At 49.1% G+C, this 19,080-nt stretch overlaps 1 protein-coding gene across 9 annotated transcripts; it reads right to left on the reverse strand.

Annotated features, from left to right (window-relative positions):
• Nucleotides 1–1,186: 1,186 nt before the first annotated feature.
• On the reverse strand, nucleotides 1,187–18,648 carry ETV4 (ETS variant transcription factor 4). 9 transcript variants are annotated; one of them, XM_035347844.1, is made up of 12 exons: nucleotides 18,505–18,648; nucleotides 18,182–18,276; nucleotides 17,983–18,076; nucleotides 17,760–17,842; nucleotides 12,569–12,622; nucleotides 9,606–9,732; nucleotides 9,177–9,335; nucleotides 8,548–8,792; nucleotides 4,762–4,830; nucleotides 4,316–4,488; nucleotides 3,209–3,310; nucleotides 1,187–3,076 (listed from the first exon to the last, which is right to left on the reverse strand). In XM_035347844.1, exons 1-12 carry the CDS (start codon nucleotides 18,591–18,593, stop codon nucleotides 2,855–2,857), a joined length of 1,512 nt encoding a protein of 503 aa, XP_035203735.1. In that variant the 5' UTR covers nucleotides 18,594–18,648; the 3' UTR covers nucleotides 1,187–2,854. The 9 variants fall into 9 exon arrangements, with proteins under 9 accessions (XP_035203735.1, XP_035203734.1, XP_035203733.1 ...); XM_035347843.1 differs by having other exon boundaries at nucleotides 4,316–4,485; nucleotides 17,983–18,079; XM_035347842.1 differs by having other exon boundaries at nucleotides 17,983–18,079.
• Between the last annotated feature and the right edge of the window lie 432 nt (nucleotides 18,649–19,080).

Below are 19,080 nucleotides of genomic sequence, written 5' to 3' on the forward strand. Positions count from 1 at the left end.
GGGTTTTCTGTGAAGAGTGATGTCTTTCTGACCTCTCCCCTCTGTCTGATGTGGAGCAAAGTGAGTTTCTGTGGGAAAGGGACACCGATGTGTGTGCTGTGCTGGCACCGCCACGTGCGCCTCCCCTTCCGATGTGCCAAATGCATGCGGAGCAGGGAAGGGCAGCGCAGCCTCCTGCAGCAGTCACTGCAACTTTGGCACATGAATGTGAGTGACTGGGGGGGCAATGCTGAAAAACCCCGTGTGGTGGGACGGGGCCGGCACTTCCAGGAGCAGCACAAGACCTGGTGACACTTGGCTGTCACCCCCGGCACCTTTCCCTCTGCAACAGCCTCTTGTGTCATGCTGAACGGGGAGCAGGGCGTGTTCGGAGGCTCCCTGCTCTCTGAGCTGCTGTTATAAATCTCTGCCCTTCGGAGGTCACCGCCCCTCAGTTCTGAGAACCTGATCTCGCCGATTCCCAGAACTGCTCGGCGCGGTATCGATCTGAGCACTGACTTGACAAATCCGAGCGAAACGTGGGGCTCCGATTTCAGGCAGAGGGGGATCAGCCCCCCGAATTCCCTTTCTGGAAGGAAGGTTGGCTGGGCGAGAGGGTAGCCTGAAGAACAGCAGACAACAAACACAAAATGCTTTGGGAATCCTGCAGAAGGACCTACCAAATCAAAGCAAGCTGCATTTGTTGGAAAATAAGAATAATGCAGCAGGGTCCACTCCACACCTACAGTTTAGCTTTTCATTACCATGAACGCATCTGCCTGCCTCAAGGAAAGAGGCAGATGCAGCAGGGCAGGGCTCCTCCACACCTGTATAACTCTGTGCTCAAAACAGAGACAAGGTGCAAGGAAAAATTGCTTTAATTAAAACCACGGAGCTCGTCTTGGTGGCTGGTGCGTGGTCATGGTGGGAGCATCGGCAACGCTCACCGCAGCCAGAGGTTGGATGTTAGGGGGAGTGTTGAGGCTGGGCTGTGAGTGGGACTGCCCATGTCCCGCTTTCAGCTAGGATGGAGTTAATCCTGGGAGGATATCCAGGGAGGGAACTGTTTGTTTCTGGAACACCCCCAAAATCCAGGAGCAAGCCCCCTTCCCTGTACTCTCACTTAGCTGCCCAGGGCTGCAAGCTGGGCAAACCCAGCTCGCAGGGGAAGAGAGGACCAGCCAGGGGCTGAATGAAGGGCTGCTGGCCAAAGACATAGACCAATTTATTAATTATAGTATTTTTACACTCATAAATAGTAAAGGCAGATTATACCAATGGCAGGGTTCCTTTCCCCCCTCGCTTCTGGGACACCAGAGGCACCTGGTGAGAGCAGGGCAAGGCAGGAGGGCCAGGAGCTGCCAGGAGCACGGGGAGGCAGCAGCAGAGGCTGCCCCACGTCCCTGGCCTCGCCTGGGGCAGGGAGAGCTGCTTTCCCTGGCCTCGGTCCCAGGAGCAAGGCTGGCAGGGCTGGCATTAGCCATGCAGGGGTGAGGCAGTGGGGGAAATCAGGCTTTCAACACAGTTTCCTCTCTCTCCAGGCATTGGCAAGGCTCCGTATTCAGCAACGAGGACGTCAATCCAAAGCTGAGGGAAAAAGGCTTTTTTTTTTTTTTTTTTTTTTTTTTTTTTCGTATGGGTACACTGTACTCCTCCTTGTCTAACTGGGTGCATGGCCGGAGCACCTAATTAAAAAGCGTGGCACATCTCACTGGGGATGTGGTGCCTGCTGTAAATTTTCACTATTGTGGAAAGCCAGGCAAAGAATGGTTCAACTGCACACGCTGCGTTTGGCTGCGTTTGGCTCTCAACGCAGCAGAATTTCCTTCAAACAGGCAAACACCTGCAGTGGTTAAGTCTAAATTGAAATTTTTTAGAACTCTGGTTTAGGTCACTTTGTATAGCTCTTTCTTAACTTGCCCCACCAGGTTCTTTTCTTGCCCTCAGCTGCTTTTCCAGCCAAGCCCAGGAGCCTGCCAGGTCTTCACAGATCCTGAGGGCTGCTGTAGAAATCATTTGGGCTGGAATAACCACGCTGCTCAGAGGGACTGGTGGCCCAGGGCTGGCTGCCTCCTGCAATCCCCACACCTGATGGTGACGTTGGCTTTGACCTGCACCCCAGAAACACGCCACGAGGCAGCTCTGCAGTTCCCCCGTGCTGTAGCAGGGCTGTGTGCTCCAGGCCTGCTCTCATCCCGGCCCCCGTCTCCAGCTGCCTTGCTCAGACAGAGCACCCACATACCAGACAGCCCTGGCAGGGAGTATTATGGGCAGGGAGGTGACGAGGCAGGAGCATGCACAAACAGGACGAGCATTCCCCATTCCCGCAGAGCAGTCCACAGGGAAGGTGTCTGATCCATGGCACAGCCCTCTGGGGTGAAGGCAAGGCTGGCCTTGCAGAAATGAGTCCGTGCAGGTCCAAACCATCCCTTGCTGAGGACAGGGCATCCAGAAGCTCAGGACCGGAGGAGCAGAGCCAGCAGCAGCACTGTAGCATCCTCACATCTGAGAAAAAGTTGAGCAGGAGAACATCTCGCCAAAGAGAGGAGCTCAGCAGGCGAGTTTGCTCCGGCCAGAGGCAGCAACCACCCAAGGTACTGCTGAAGCTGCGGCTGCCCTGCTCAGAAGACGTTTGCATCGCTGAGACCCGGTCCCATCCTGCCAAACATGAGGGTGGCACTGCAAGCACCCAGGAGCCCTGTCAGCTGCCAGCTGGTTATCCATACGTCTACCCCAACCCTTTTCCTCACCGTGGCAGGTATTCACCATTCAGTGCAGCCTCAGGCTGGCCTGGGAAAATGCCTATACGGATTGAATACTAACCAGACATCTCCTTATATACACAAGCAGGGGTGGCAGCCGGCTCCCAGCAGCACTAATAGGTGTAGCCTTTGCCGTAAAGCTGCGGAGGGAGGCTCCCAATGTCCGGCAGGTAAGCGGCGTTCTCATCCAGGTGAGAGAGAGGCACCGTGTCCTCCTCGCTGATCTGCCGGTCAAAGTCTGCCTTCAGGGTCGGCCGCTGGTTATCAGGGAAGGCCAGAGAGAAGAGGGCTTCGGGCTCGCACACGAACTTGTACACATAGCGCTCCCCAGCCACCTGTGGGGAAGAGAGGAGAATCGTGCAGGCACACGGGTGGCACAAGAGCGATGCTCTCGGCACCAGAGCAGGCTTGCGAAACCACCTAGCAAACCCATCAGAGCCTCACGAGAGGCTGCTTTGCGCACTGACCTTCTGCATGATGCCCTTCTCGTAATAGTAGCGAAGGGAGCGGCTCAGCTTGTCGTAGTTCATGGCTGGCCGGTTCTTTTGGATCCCCCACAGCCTGGCTACCTGCAGGACAAAGCCACAAAGCACGTGGATGTCTTTGAGCCCAGCCCAAGGGCAAAAGGCCATTACCCAGCTGTTTCTGTTTTGAGGAGCAAGACCGCGCCAAAGCACATATCAACCCTTCTAACACTTAAGTAATAGGCTCGATATTTGTTTAGCAGCTCTTCAAGAGGGAGAGCAGAACTCAGACTGAGGCAGAGACGTTTTTTCTGCCATTGCAGAGCTCGGTTTTGCTGCCCCCACTTCTCATCCTCCAGTACTCTGACATGCTGAAGGACTGCTTCGTCCTGTTCTACGCTTGATCTGCAAGAATCAGACAAGTTTACCGGGAACCCTCCTCCACTGGAAGAGCAATGTGCCTCTCACTCCCACTATGTGGAGCTCAGCTTTGTCCACGAGGCCAAGGAATCTCTTGTAAGCAGGCCAGCCCACCGAAACAACTCATCTGCACTGGCAAGCGCCCAAAAATTTGATATGCAGCAAGAACAGGGCTACACGCAGCTCTAATCAGATACAAACACATCCCAAAAGTCTCCTGAGTATTGTCAGGTGGAATTGGTGGAATTTGTTTGCATGTTTTTTTTTTGTTTGTTTGTTTGTTTTTGGTGTGTGTGTTTTTTTTTGTTGTTGTTGTTTTCTTAAACATGGTGGCATTAGGAATGACACCTTAGTTAATATGATTTTTGATACCGAAATACCTTCACCCTAGGCCATGGTTTCTTTCAGATTTTCACAAAAGCTTCCGTGCTCAGTAGGGTTCAAAACCCCAAACCTCGATGCCAGCCTCAGGCACGGAGCATGAGGAGACAGCACAGATTGCTGCGAGCTGGGGACTGAAGTGTGTCAGGTGCTTGGGCCTCTTCTAAAAACCTGGGCTTGCTGCGGGGTTTAGCCAGTACCTCTGGGAGGCAGGAGCCTTCACAGGGCAGAGGAAAACCACCTGGGAATTTGCATGCTCAGAGCCAGCAGCTGCTCCCCTGAGCCCGTGGAGAAGCTAGATGGTTTCACCTCCTCTGGCTCAATCAGCTTGAACTCCATCCCTCTTCCAGTCCAGGCGATGAAGTGGGAATTGGTCGGATCGTCCAACAAAGCCACAAGAAATTGCCAGAGCTGGAGAGATCCCCGCCGCTGGTAGGGAGGTCCTTCCCTGTATCCTCCGACCTCCTGCTTGATGTCTCCTGCTGAGAAGGAGAAACAAGCTGTTTCCAAGGGTAACAGTGGGGAAAAAAAAAAGTTGCAAAGAAAGTATATTTCACAAAAACACAACCAGAATATTTCAGTTCACATAAACCAGAGCAGCAAGTTCACCAGTAGCTCTTCTAGGAGGAGCTCTGATGCCCCTCACAATTAAACTACAGATGCCAGAAGGCCTTCGCTGCTAGAAAAAAAAAAAAAAAGAACAATGTCGAATAACCCTATCTCACAGCAAAACTAGAAGTTAGTCTTTCTCTGACCTTCAATTTTTTCTGGAACCACACAGACGTCATCAGAGAAGGATCTCATCTGCTTGTCGTAGCTGCAGCCTGAAAGAGAAAAAGCCACGCAGGCCATCAGGGACAGGGACAGGGGAGCAGCAGAGCACAATGCGGTGCAGGGAAGGGATGAAAAATGCTAATTTCCCACATATTCAGGTAGCTTGGATAACTCTCAATATTTACGTACATGGAAAGGCATCGAGGAACAGCTACAGAACAATTAAACTGATTTCACTGCAAAGCACAGGAGGCAGAACAATCCTGATCTCCGGAGTACCTAAGTGCAGCTGTCAAACCAACACCTGCTAAGGGCCCTCCTAAAGGGCAGTGACAGACCGGTCCCTTTCACGCCTCAGCCACAGCACGACAAACTCCAGCTTCTCCATGCTTTTGATCACAATTAGCTGGGTAAATCTCTGGGATGGTACCACACGGTTCCCTGCAGAACAGCCAGTCACCTGCATGCCACCCTTAACGCAAATTCTGGGACAGTCTGGGACAACAGGCCGGGTTTGCATGACTCCTCTTCCTCACTTACCTCAAAATAAGCTTCAGCTCTGTGCTCTGTTACTGTTCTCACCTGTGAAAGGCATTACATTTTTCCAGGGGGCATTATAAAGGCATTAATAGAGAGCAGCAACATCTCAAATCTATCTCACATCTCCCTGGCTTCTTCCCATTAAGACAGGGAGTTCTCCCGGACAGATTATTTTTGCCTGTACATTTTCTCAGCGAAGTTTGCAAACGAGCAGGTCTTTTTAAGATCTCTGTGCAGCATGTATCGTTGCCTGGGCACTGTAATTTATATCCTCTATATCTTGTTTCCAAATCCCACATTTTCTGAAACAAACCTATTTTCTGTCCCCAGCCAAATTGGAAGCTGTAACAGGGAGCTTTGGAAAGATTTACCTCGTATCCTTCATGCTCCTGTGTAAAGCCATTGTCTTCAGCAGACATTTTGCTGATGCTAAGGGCGGAAGGCTACTCTGAGCTGACAGACTGTGCGTTATTACAATCATAAACTACTCTCAAAAAAGCATTCTTCGGGGTTTGCACATTTTCTTCCCTCGTCTGGACAGAAGAACCCAGTGAAAGTATAGTATCAGCAGAGATGTTTTCCCTGCTCTCGGGGGAGCTTTTTCTTTATGTATTTATTTCTGCTAAAGTGACCAAATTCAAAGTGTCCATTAAAACACCGGGACACCAGAAGCAACACTCCCTCTAAAACAGTGTATTGGGCAAGTGATGTCAGGGCAGCAAGACTTTGGACAGGTCTGCAGGAAAAAAAAAAAAAGAAAAAAAAAAATAAAAAAATAAGATCTATCCCTTGTGGAATATAAGAGAATTACCTGATTGCTCTGGTGTCTAGAGAGCTATTTTTGGAACTATAAACTTTATTTCTATTGTGATCCTCTGAAGTCTCTGCTATTTGCTCTGTGTGCCCTGTTTCTATGGGAAGCAGCAGGTGGAGGTTGGCTCAGCACGATGCAGCTCAGCACACGTGGCTCCGACAGCTCAAGCAGCTCCATGCTCACACATCCTTGGAAAGGGCCAGGCTGTCATTAGCCACCCGAGTCTCTTCAACCTCTTTTGGTTTTAGACTTTAGGATCTGTCTGTCAGAACAGAGCAGGTTTATCTCACACGGGGCACCAGCTCTCTCAGGGAGCTGCTGCAGGGAGCAGCACTCAGGTTTCCAGCAGCAGCCGCTGTCAGCGGTGAAAGCTGATCCCCGAGCAGCCGGGCTGGGAGCGCTGCATCTCCCGATGCCTCCATTTTGTGAATGAAATTCCTCTGCCTCCATTCAGGGATTGAGGGAAGGGGCACGGGGCCAGGCAGCACCATGAGCCGCAGCTCGGGGTCATGCAGACAACCCCTGCACCCAGCGCCCCTCTCCTCTGCCAGGGCTCGAAGGTCACCTCCTGCTGCGGGGATCCGATGTATTTGATTCCTTCCTTTCTGCTGTCATTTACAGAAGGTTTTCGCTGCAAATCCTTTAAAGCTGACCTCGCTCTTCTCCCTTTCTGCTACCTAGTGGCCCACACAACCCCCTGAAGGCCCAAACTCCCTGTGAAACCAGAACACCCTCTCCTCCGTTTCTAGTGTGAGTGGGAAACTCCAGTGGCTGGTGGTGGAGCACACTGCACAGAGCTCTCCAGCATATTAATTCATCACGTTTAGGGACTTTTACCTAGTCACTGCTATGGTTTCTGAATGCCATCCGTATGAAATGTTCCTGTGTTCCTCTGTTTGTGAGGTCTCTTATGACTCATGAACGGGGGGGGGACAGACAAAGGTAAATTGAAGGCAAGAAAAAAGTCCTCTTTACACACTGCGTAGTATCCTGTGAAGTCCATTCTCCTGGGGGTGTTTTTACTGAATCCAAGTCCTTCATAAGCTTTTGACATTTACGTGAATGACGAGACCACCCCATAACATTAGATTAAATACAAGTGCATAAGGGAGTTTCAAGCTCCCGAGTTACACAGCATGAACTGTCCTCTAGCTGCCTTGAGCTAAGAGAAAGTTTCTCTCCTTAATGTCCATTCCTGTGCATTTGTTTGCACATCTGTAATGTGCACCAGGCATAATCCAAATTGGGCAGCACAAGCCTGGAGCAGAGGCTCCTAGGCTTTCTTGTTAATGAGGCAAGCAGTTTCCTTTGCTGTACATTCTCACGTGCATCATTGCCTGTTCTGTGGCAGCAGCTATACATTGCTAGGGAGATGTCAGAGAACCTTAAGATACTCCTAGGGCAGAAAGTGTACCTGAGGCAGAAGCCCTGACTCCACTTTCCCTGCCAGTCCTTCAGTGAGTTCAGCCAACCCCCATGAACAAGCTCCTTTCCTTTAAGGACTCATCTCTGGAATCCAACCAGAACGATCAGCATTATCTGACCAGATAAAAATATATCTAAGAACGCAAGATTTCTGTCCAAACCTCCCAAATGCATTGGACTGGCCAGGTGCCAAAGTGTTTTTAGAGATTGCAGGAGTCAGGGCTCCAGCCAAGAAGCCAGGGCTGGTTCCATTAATGGAAATGGAATTGCCATTATTTATTAACGCAGCAATCCAGCCTTGCTGAGATGAGGCAAGGCGTTGCATGATCGTTTTCCATGTTCATTATCTACAAACACAGTGTGCCTTTACCAAGCCCTCCAGATTTAGCTTTTGATGAACGTGATCCTGCGTGACAGTGCTGCTCTGATATCCAGCCTGGCAGGGCTATGGGCAGGACAAAAATGGTTCAGACTTTACCAGCCAGTCTGGGACATCATGATGAGCACTGTCTGGCAGTTCCTGAGCTTCACTGGAAAGTGGGCTAGGAGATCACTTTTTAATTTAAAATCTGCTTAACATCATACTGTCAAAAGCAGCTTTTGTCTGAAGACTTTCACCTTCACCACAAGACAAGGAAAAAAAAAGATTTTCAGAGCTATTAAAATACCCTTAAGAATAATCCGAGTTGTTCTGGGTTAATTAAAAATTTGCAAAGTCTCCCCCAAAGGCTGCTTATTCCCTTGAGGAAAAAAAATAAAATAAAATAAAAGCATGCCTTAAATCTACTCTGGGAAGGTTTAACGTCACCTTCAAGCTCCTGTATCTCGTTTCTACTCTATCAGAAATGTCTTCTCAGAACATTGTATGGAAAGTGAACGTCCCGAGCTTTTCTTGGGCACGCCAAGTGGTCCAAATTAATTGCATTTCGTACCCCACAGCCAGTTTTCTGGACCACACTCCCCCCTGCAGATAAAACCCAGTTTATACCTGAGTCGTACACGTAGTCCACCTGCTCCTGCTTGATCACCACGGCTGCTGGGTACTGGCAGCTGCTCCCTGCCCGGCTTGCCTGCTCGTACCGCGGGTCGTGGTACTCCTGCTTGAAGCCCTGAGGAGGGTACTGGAGGCAAGGCTCGGACAGCTGGCGCTGGTAGCCAACGGGGGCTTCTCGGGCCATGCTCTGCGAGGAGGGGAAGGAGCGGCACATCTCCACGGGCGGCTGGTAGGCAGAGCTGGAAGAGGGGAGAAGCTGTGGGATGGCTGCTTGCCTGGCCCTCCAAGCTGCAGGGGGACTGCTTAGGGGGCAAGCTGCCTTGTTTTGCTTGTTACGAGGGCTGGAGGAGATGCATGGGGCAAGGAGGGGACCCAGCAGCAGGCATTTGCCATGGTGGGCTCAGTGCTGTAGGCTTCTTCTTCAAACCCCAGGTAGCAGCTGTGAGTCCCAGGTGCTTTAGTTTTTTTTTTTTTTTTTTTTTTTTTTTTTTTTTTTTTTTTTTTTTTTCTCTGGGATCCTGAGGTTGCTGGTAGCTGAGCGCTTGGATCTGGATGCTGCAGCCCCTCCTGTTCTGAGCCACCAAAGCCTGGCCAGCAGCTGCTCCTCCTAGCAGGAAACTCACCTGTTTTCGATGAGGTATCCACAGCTGGATGTGGGGTGGGGTGGCCCCGCAGGGGTCAGGAAGCTCCGGTCCTGTCTAGGGAACTGTTGGAGCGGTGACTGTATCGGGGTTCCTGGGTCGGGGGACTTGATTCCCACTTGTCTGGGCTGATCATAGGCACTGGGACAGTCAAACAGATATCGCAGCGTTACAGTTTTGCAGTCAATATTGCTCTCAGCAACAGGGAAAAGACAAGCTGTTGGCCCAGATCCCCTCCCCATAGCTCCGAGCTACCCCACGCACTGGAGATACCAACCCCTGGGCGATCTGTACTGCAGCACACCCCCCTCACCCAGGTCAGATGGTGGTGACACCACCCCATCAGATAACGTGGTAGCTCTTTGTTCTAGGAAACAGTTCCCCCGTAGGCGCCTGGGGGAGCGGTGTTACCTGGCGTAAAGGCACTGCTCGCCATTGCGGTACTGGAATGGCTGCTTGTGGTTGCAGGACAGCGTGGGGTCCGAGGAGGGACTCTGCGGCTCCTTTTTAATCTTAGCAGGAGGACTGTGAAAAGCTACTGTGGGGGAGATGTGAAAAATCAAGCTGAAGCTTTTCTTGGTTACGGAGAGAGTCCCGAGGGGTAGGGTGCCTATATCTGATTTTTGAGCGCACAAAAGCAAAGCTTTGGTTTGTGTTATGCAAAGTGCTCCTTTGTTAACACACCTGGCAATCCCGTCTTGTGGGCAGCATTACCCAGTAACACCACATTAAGTTCTAACATACTTCTGTGACGTTGCACTGCAGATTTCCTGATGGCATAGTTTGTCTTACAGGACAATAAATGAAGGTTTTTTGCAGAAAAAGCTAATGAGCTGAAAGCCTTCCATGGGAAAATACCATTATATAGACTGCATCCTACTACAGGCTGTCACCAGACTACCTTGCACACGGACACCTCACAGAAGCAGCCTTTCCAGAAGCACTAACCAATTTATACAGATATATTATTATATGTTATTTTATATTAGCTATTCCAGAAGAGCTGGATCAGTGTTAAAGCAGAGTACAAAGCAGAAGCCTGACTTCCAAGTCCCCGCTTTCACTAGAAGCCACCTCCAAGCTGGAAGAGCAGCTTGCAGGTCCTCTCCGCAGCCTCCCTCCTGGTGCATACGAGGAGGAATATTTCTGGGCTGGTTAGAATTTCATGAATAACAAATGTGGGCCGCAGTTTACAGCACCAGGATGTGGGTATTGTTACTTCTTGTGCTTAATTAAATCCAGCAGGGAGCAAAACTTCCTTCACTGGTTCATCAGAAAACCTCATCCTGGCTGCGGGGCAGGGTAAGCATCTTCTGCCTTTGCCTCTGGGCTCTGCTACTGCTGTTAGGAGGCTGCTGACACTTGGGAAGGAAAGAAGAGTAATCCCAGAAAGGTACACATGTCTAGGCTTGTTTTTCAAACAAGGGAGAGGTCTGTCCTCTGAATCTAAACCGTAAGCTCTTCCTAAGGCTCACTGCGGTCCCCGTTTGCCAGTTTACTCCCACCTCTCGAGCTGACACAACGCTGCTTACGAGGAGTGGGATGCTCAGAGCTGTGATTACAGTTCCAAGGGTAGAAGGTCACATCCTGAGCTGCAAGTACCTCATACTTTTGCTGGGTTTCTTTCAGCACTAAGCTAAGCCTTATGAGCAGCAGCCACCCTCAGGACAGCTCTTGCTCCCAGCAAATCCTCTCTGCCCCTTCAGAAGCACCATAGCAGGCTGCTAGCAAAAATGCTGCTGCCTCTCTCAGCACAGGAGGTTCTGGCCACTTCAGTTCACCAACACACCTCCCAAAAATAGTTTTTCTCAGCAAGAAAGGAAAAAAACAAACCACAAGCCTGACTCCTTTTGCCTGCCTTGGGATTCAGCCTACCCCAGGAAAGCCCATCTTCACTCTCTGCATCACACCAGGACCCAAACGGCTCCAAACAGCCCGGCACAATCAGCAGGAATAAATTCATCCATAAGAGACCGGAGCCTTGTACTGCTTCTGGCTCCTGCTCCTCCTCATGGACAAGGGGCTCCCACAGCCAGCCTCGAGCAGCTCTTTTCAGTGTGCAGGGTAAAGGGATGGACAGAGCCCATCTAAAAATGCTGATGTTTTGGCTGAGGCTTTGGAAAGAAAAAAAAGAAAAAAAAGAAAAAAAAAGCTCTGTCCAGTACACTGAGCTCTATTGAAGCCTCGAGAAGCTAAATGTGCTAGGAGCAGCCAATTCTTTCCGGCCCCTAATAGCTGGAACAGGCTATCGCATTACAACTGGCTCATTCATTCGGAGTGAAACATGGGAGCAGCCCTCTCCTCAGTTCTAGGTCAAAGAGAGGAAGAAACAAGCTGCATGACTCAGAGAGCACGCCAGAGCCAAGGCGGGGAAGGAGGTAGGCGAGAACACCGCGTCAAAGCTCTTCATTTTGGTTTTCACAGGGAAAAGTGCCCCAGGCAGAGGGGCATTGGCATGGGAGAGCACAATTGACTGCAGCAGCTTTAAGGGAGCACCTCTGCTCCCTGAGCTGCCAGGCGTGCGTGCCCAGAGGATGGGGAGGCATCTTCTTGCAGCCCTGACACGCCGCTGAAATGGAGGCTCTGGGTTCCCGCAGCTATTCCGAATGGTCTGGATTAATTTCAAGTGCGTAGGCTTGGTCAGCTCAGCACCAGGCTCCAGCTGAGCTGGCAGCACGCTGCAAGGACTGGCTGAAGCAGGCCCAGTGTGAGAAGAGCAGGAATTGTTGCACAGCCCCAGCGGGGAAGGTTCCGAGACCCACGCCCGGACCTGCGCAACACTCAGCTCCTCTGCAAGGTGAACGCTCTGCCCAGCTCTCGGAGCAAATGTTTGCGGTGTGCTTCGCACGCCCCTGTGCAAACATGTGCTGTGTTTTCAACAGATGGCTCCTCGGGGCAGGGAGAGGCCATGCTGGCAGCACGAGCTCAGCCAGAGGCCACGCAGGTGAGCCCCAGAGCAGCACCCGGGGACACGCAGCACCTGGAATTCCATGTACAGCCCCCTTCCTTTTGCTCTGGGGGGCAATTGCTCAAATTCTACCTTTGAATATCATCCTAATGCACTTCCTAAACTCCTCAGGGATAGCTAATAATTCACACACACACCCCCACCAAGACATCTGCTGGAAGCACTCAGCATAAGGGACTGGTAGCTCCCACCACACACATACTCCCACCACACACATACCTTTACATTGTCTAGATGGGGACAGTTAGCTTTTTTTTTTTTTGTCTTTTCTTTGTCACAGCAATGCAGGTATGAGCACTGCAGCCTCAAAGCCTGCGTGTTGCATTTACATATTCCTTTGGGTGAAGCGTCTCCTGCCCTTCTCCCCCGAGATGCACCGTCCGTCCGTCGCCCCTGCGCTACTTACGGTTCTCTGAATGGAAGTCAGGCACAAATTGCTCATCGCTGTCTGGAACCTGAGCTGCCGGGGGAGGGAAGAGAGAGAGGAGAATTAGATTTGGCACTTTGTGCGGCGTAATTAACAGTAAGGTAGAAATAAGTCTATGCAGGAAAGATCTGAGCTTTCGGCGGGGATGCACTTTAGTGACTAAGGCTACTTTCCCTCTGGGATTAATGAATCCCATTCCTCTGCCTGCAGTTGTGCTGCATCAGCCCGCCACTTTCTTGCTCTCTTACCTTGGAGAGAAAAAGGACACCGAGTTTATTAGCTCAAGGCTCACATTTTTCCTTAGAAACATAATACGCAGAGATTTTTAAGCATTTAGCAGGGGGGAAATAATTACCAGCTGATAGATTTGGCAGGGTTATGCCAAAATGCTGAGAATGGGGAACATCTATGCCTTCAACAGAAACAATCCTTTCAGTAGCTCCAGAAGCAGTGGATAGCTTGGCACTAGCAGAATAGGCTACAGTATGTAGATCAGCAGAAAGAGAGTATTTCAGAAGAAAAAATATATATATATATATATATATATAACCTGGTAGCAGGAGAGAGAAATTATAACTAAGGCCTTGCATGTATGTATGATTTTGTTAGTGGGAAATGTAAGAGCAAGCCTGACTACAAAGCCCTGCTCTTTCCCCAGTGATCAATGCTGTAAAGCTTATTTCTAAAAGCCTCTGCCCTGTGGACAGCACTGTTAACACCACTCCAGGAATATTCACATTTCTTAAACCTTGCTGATGTTTCCAGGACTGTCTAAAAGACATCTGAAAGGCTGCAGAGGCCCCATTCACCTGGCAGCAGCACACCCCCTACAAGATGTTGCTGAAGGTGATAAGTCGTTAACAACATTAGCATCTCAATGATGTTGAGAAGCTTCTGGCCTAAAGCCTCCGGGAGCCAAACTGGAGAGGCTTGTGGCATGAAGTCACAAGCACGCAGTCTGTAGGTTTGATGCCACTGGATGAGCAAGGGGTTCACATTTTGTAATTCCGATTTCCATGACAGACTAGATTTTGCTAAAGCTGTAAAAAAAAGAAGAAAAGCTGGCGAGAGATTCCCATAGCATCGACATTGGAGACACGAGGAAAGTCTTCCCCTGCGTACTTCATCGCTCTTTGGACTAAATGCTTATTTTAAATTAAAATACTTATTTTAAATTAAAATATTGGAATTAAAATATTGTGATTCCACACTGGAATTGCTCACCTGCCTGTACACAGCTGCCTGCCTTTTCTCATCTCCAGCTTTGATCAGCCTGTTCATGGATCACCTACCTCGAGGTGGCCTTAGCCCACGCCCGGGTTGCCCTGAAGCCACTTCAGAATAGGGAATTAAAACATACTGAAACAGCCCAGAAGAGGGAAAGGTTTTATTGCAAGATGCACAGGTCCCCTTGACAAATTATTCGAACACAAAATCAAATGTTATAATAGGAATTAAGTCATTTTGCAGCTAGTGCTGGTCTGTTTATTTTGGTTACTAGCTCTTCTGATTTCACTGAAGCCAGCTACACATGTTCCCCAGTTTCTGCTTCCCTCATTTGCCAAGTCAAGCATTAATCTGCTCTGCCCTTGCACATTTGCAGAGGAAACAATTCCTGCAGATTTTTCAACCGTAAATACAACCGAGCACGCTTACGCCCTCCTACAAGATGGTTTGCTCCTCTCTTTCCTTAGCTCACATGGCTTCAGTCCACCCCCAGAGCAGCCCTCCACTACCCAGAGACAGCGGCTGACGTGGTGAACTCAGACCTGAGAAAGAACTGAGCACCTAGGTAGGCCCTGGGAGAAACTGCCATGGAGAGAACCCTTAACCACGGCACATGTCGCGTTACAATAATATTTTATTACTTCCAACAATTACTTTTATGTCCCTTTAATTGCAGGAAAGGGAGAACTTTGCAGCAGATGCTTATTTCACAAAATCTCTCAGAAACTATTGCTGAAAGTAACGTCGCTGTTAGTTCATAACACAGCCAGTTTGGGATATTGCAATGCAAACAAAAATACTGCACTTAGCTCTAAAGCAAAGGTGAGGTAGTCAAAGTAAAGGGAGATGAGGAATGGAAGCCCAGTAATCTCAGTCACGTGAAGCTGAGCTAGACAAGACAAGCCAAAAATAAACCTCAGGGAATAATACTGCACTAACGACAGGCTGTGGATTAGAATGGAAGGAGCCAAGCTCTTCTCTCTGCTCCTTAAAATAACCTATATGACAACTAACGGGAACCATAAGTGGTAAAAGCAGGGGAACAGAAGCAAACCTACATAATTCCTTTTATGAACTACCTTGACAAAGTGACATCAAAATAGGAGAAATAACAGGAGCTGAGTTTGGATTTCTCAGCTTACTGCCCATTGCATCGCTGACAACCTCACTCCAAGAATCACTTCTGTGCAGCTGCCAGCTTCCATGTCATTTTCTAACAGATTCCAGTTAAAACAGTGTAGATGAGGACTTCAGAATTTTAGTAACAAGGCCTAGGCTTTTCTAAGCATCTGTTTCCTTTAAGAGCCATCTATATGCAGATAGTATTTTATGCAAAGGTGAAATCAGGTCTTAATTGCTACTGTTAAAAATACTCTAAAAAGCTAATAAAGATACCCCATGAATGAAATCACACACTTATCCACAAAAATATATTCATACATACTCGAGTACATACATGGTCGAAGTTTTATAAACACTTTACATGTGGCTGAATGCCTGTTGTAAATTTGTATCTAATATTTGCTTCCTTCTTATTTTTTCCCCTTAATTTAAAAGTAACTGTAAGATAGAATAAAATAAAATAGTCAAAATAGCTAAATACCCTGCTTCAAAAGGCATTTTTTTGGTTAAAATCCTGCAAGTGGGAATCACAATGGGAGAAAATAGGTCCCTATGCGTGCAGTCTAAAATCATAAACCAGATGATTAAAACACACACTGAATTTCCTCAAAATCTCACTTTGACTGTGACCAGATGTGATGAGCTGTACAAGAAACCCCCTGGTTTTTTCCTGAAAACATGCAACAGATATTATCACTGGGCATTTCTTGCATTGCAACTGCCAGTTACGAGAAAGTCAAGTGGTTCTTTTGCAGTCACCCTGGAATTTTAATCTAATAAAGACAGAAAGATATGGGAATGGAAATTCTACTTGCCAAAACAGTAAATAAAAAGTAGCCTTCAACAAGTTTTTATTCTCCAGATTCTGTTGTGACCTTTCCAAACTAACCCCTCCTACAAAGCCATCTCTGAAGTCTTCTGTATCTACCATAGTTTAACGATCGTTACTTCTGGACTCTACCCTCATTTAATTTTGTCCCTATTAAAATCTTGTCTTCTCAGCTCTGAAGATTCATTAGTAATTTCAAGAAATCTCTCTGCATTTCCATCAAAAAATCTCATTAAGTTTTATGAAGCATTGACTGCTGTGGGGACGGTATTGCTCTTCATGTTTATGGCACAAAAGCAGGTGATGGGAAACCTGGAGCTCATTCGGAGCCGTGTGATTTTGACAAGCTGTTGGGATGCTCTGTGACTCAGCTGTCCTGATCACAAAATCAAGACTGCAATGCATAACCGCTGGATGTATTGCAAAGAAAAAATCATAGGAATTGGCAAAGTTCCTGAAATTCTTTGAACAAAAGATGCTACAGAGCATTAATACTTCTAAAGATCAGGTGAGAAGGTAGGAACTCAGGGAGACAAAGTACGTTCACTGACAGGAAGCAAAGGGCAGAGCTGTCTGGAGAATCCAGAGTTCCTTCCACTCTAGTAGCCACTAAAGATTTCTTCGCAGAAGTGGAAGGTATTCAATAGGAAATATAGTTTTGTGCTGCTACTTTTCTTCTAAGGTTTGCATTACAATTTATCAATCACATGACAGCAGGTTCCCTTTCTCCGTTCGGTGCTGCAAGACCCTACGATGACCTTCTCTTCACCCGGGGTGCTGGTGAATTCATTCTACAAACACTCTGCTACTGACAGACGTATCGTAGTGATCGTGTGCAAATTCTTTGGATTAAGGAGCTATTTAAAAATATTAGAAAGCCTAAAACTGGAAGTCTATCAGAATCTGACTCTGAGGCAAACAGATCTCATCAACATCTTAAGGTTTTTGCAGATTTAAGAGAGACCGGTCTCAAGCAAGCACGCACACTCAGCGGATCTAATAGATGATCAGCAATTAATACCTATTTTTCTGCTCCAAATTAGCAAATTGTTTCAATCCCAGACAAGCCTCCAGATAATTCCTTTTGCATCCCTACAGTCCTCACACCCTTGAGTACTGCCTGATCAATGACATTTCTTTTTAATTTGAAAAGAACATTAAACGTTTTTTTTCTTACTAACCTGACTTAGGTTACTACCTTTTTAAAGGTTTTTAGAAAAAAATACAGAGAACTGTTTGACAGGTTTGTCCTTCACTTGTTGAAGAATTCAAGTAAAGAACCCTGCTCAAAATACCATGCATATTTTTATAATATTGTTAAATATTTGTTAAGTACCTAGATGCATTAAGTGCTTTTATGTTTATCAAAAGTCTATACTTGAGGTTATATTTTGAATTCTTCTAGAAGAGGGATCATTTGTAGTACTGAAATTAGAACAAATTCATTATGCCGTTTAGAACCACTTTCACTTTGAATTAACAGCACTCTCTGGACCTTGAAGTTTCCTCTTCCTTGAAGTCAAAAGGCAAAACAATTTAGACTTCAAACTGAGCAGCATGTAGAAAGACAAACTCCAGGAAGGTCCTTTCAGAGAATTATTAAAAAAAAAAAAAAAAACTCCTAAGAAAAGCACCTTGTTCCCGAATTAAAATAACAGATTATTGTTTGTTTAAGAAAATATCAATATTTTGGCAACTAACAAAGATAAGCAACAAATTAGCATAAAATCAAACCAGTTACAAGCAGAGGCTGAAACGAAAATTGTAACCAGGAAAACGGGCTAACAGCCAAGTTCCATTCATAAGCAAATACCCAGCACAATAGTGTGATTCATGCTTCTTCATTTACACAGCCCAGAGGTTGGCAAGTCTGAAAAAAAAAACACTCAGCGTTTGGAGCTAGGCAAACGAAGCGAAGGAGCAGAACAAACACCGAAAGACGAACGAGCGAGAGCCGAACAAACCAAAACAGAGCGAGGGGAAGGAGCCTACCTTCTGTCAGCCAAGTCTCCTGGAACTGGCTCAAGTCCTGGAAGAGGTCTGCACGAAAAGCGAGAGGGTTCCTCAGTGGAGCGCTGGGGAGGGACAGCAGGATGCTCCAGCGGTGGAGATGCCGGGCGGGACGGGGAGGTGGGGGCGGAGGCGCAGGGGGAGGACCTGCTCCCTGCCCAGAAGCCTTCACCACCCCCAGCCTCCCCTCCACCTCCCCCCTTACCTTCCGAATCCTGCACCGGCGGCAAGCCCGGCTCCACGGGGCTCTTCCCAGCGCCCTCCGGAGCCCCGCACCCGGGCCCCGCATGGCCCGGCGGCTGCTGCGGGAGGAGAGGATCAGTGCGGGGGCTCTGAGCGGGGGCTCTCCCGGCCCAGATCCCCCAAACCCTTCCCACCCCCCGCCCTGCGGGGCCGCCACTCACCTGCGGGAAGGTGAACGGCACCTGCTGGTCCAGGTACCCCTTCATCCTGACGACCGTGAGCTACTTCCGCGGAGCTGCCGGCTCTCGGCGGGCACCTGAGGGGGGGCAGAGGCACAGCGGGGGTTAAACTAACAACGAGCCGAGCACTCCCGCACCTGCCGAGGCCAGCCCACCGGGTGGGGGGGGACCGTATACCCGGTGGGGGGGCTCCTCGCCGCTCCACAAACTTGAATCAACGGGCGGGAGTGTGGCCGCCTGGCCGGGACGAACCCTCGGTATGAGCCCCCCGCCTGGCCGGGACGAGCCCCCGGGCCGAGCCTCACCCGGTGGCGGCGGCTCCCGGCCCATGCGGAGCCCGGGGCAGCCCCGCCCGCCCGCTCAGGCCGCCGTGAGCCCGGGGCCGGGCTCCCATTGGCGCATCGCCGCCCGCCCGCCCGGCCCGGCTCCCCGCTCCTTTGTTTCATTGACTCCCTGAATGAAGCCCTGCGCCGGGCACGCCCGCCAATCGCAGCTCGCGCTGGGCCTCAGCCAGGGGGGAGTGGGAGTGGCTTTAGCCGCCGAGGCCAATCAGCGCGCGGCGCTCGGGTGTTCATTCAAGGACGGAGCGCCCATTCATAAAAAAACTCCTGAAGTTCATTCATGAAAGGCTGCGGAGGAGCTCGAGCTGCGCCTGGCAGCGTGCTCAGCCTGCGCTCTGACTCCCACCCAGCGGGGCACACGACCAGGCCTGCCAATACTCACCCACGCAGCAGTCATTTTAAAACAGTCTTGAGGTTGTTTCTCTTCAGACGCTGTTCTGTTCAGGAATTTCTTCAAGTTTCAACAAGATTTGGAAAAATCTCACTCATCTATCTGGAGTTAAAATAACTAAAGCCTTAGCTAACGAAAACAGTTTCTCT

Source organism: Oxyura jamaicensis, chromosome 27 (genome assembly GCF_011077185.1).
Source record: "Oxyura jamaicensis isolate SHBP4307 breed ruddy duck chromosome 27, BPBGC_Ojam_1.0, whole genome shotgun sequence".
Classification (NCBI taxonomy): domain Eukaryota; kingdom Metazoa; phylum Chordata; class Aves; order Anseriformes; family Anatidae; genus Oxyura; species Oxyura jamaicensis.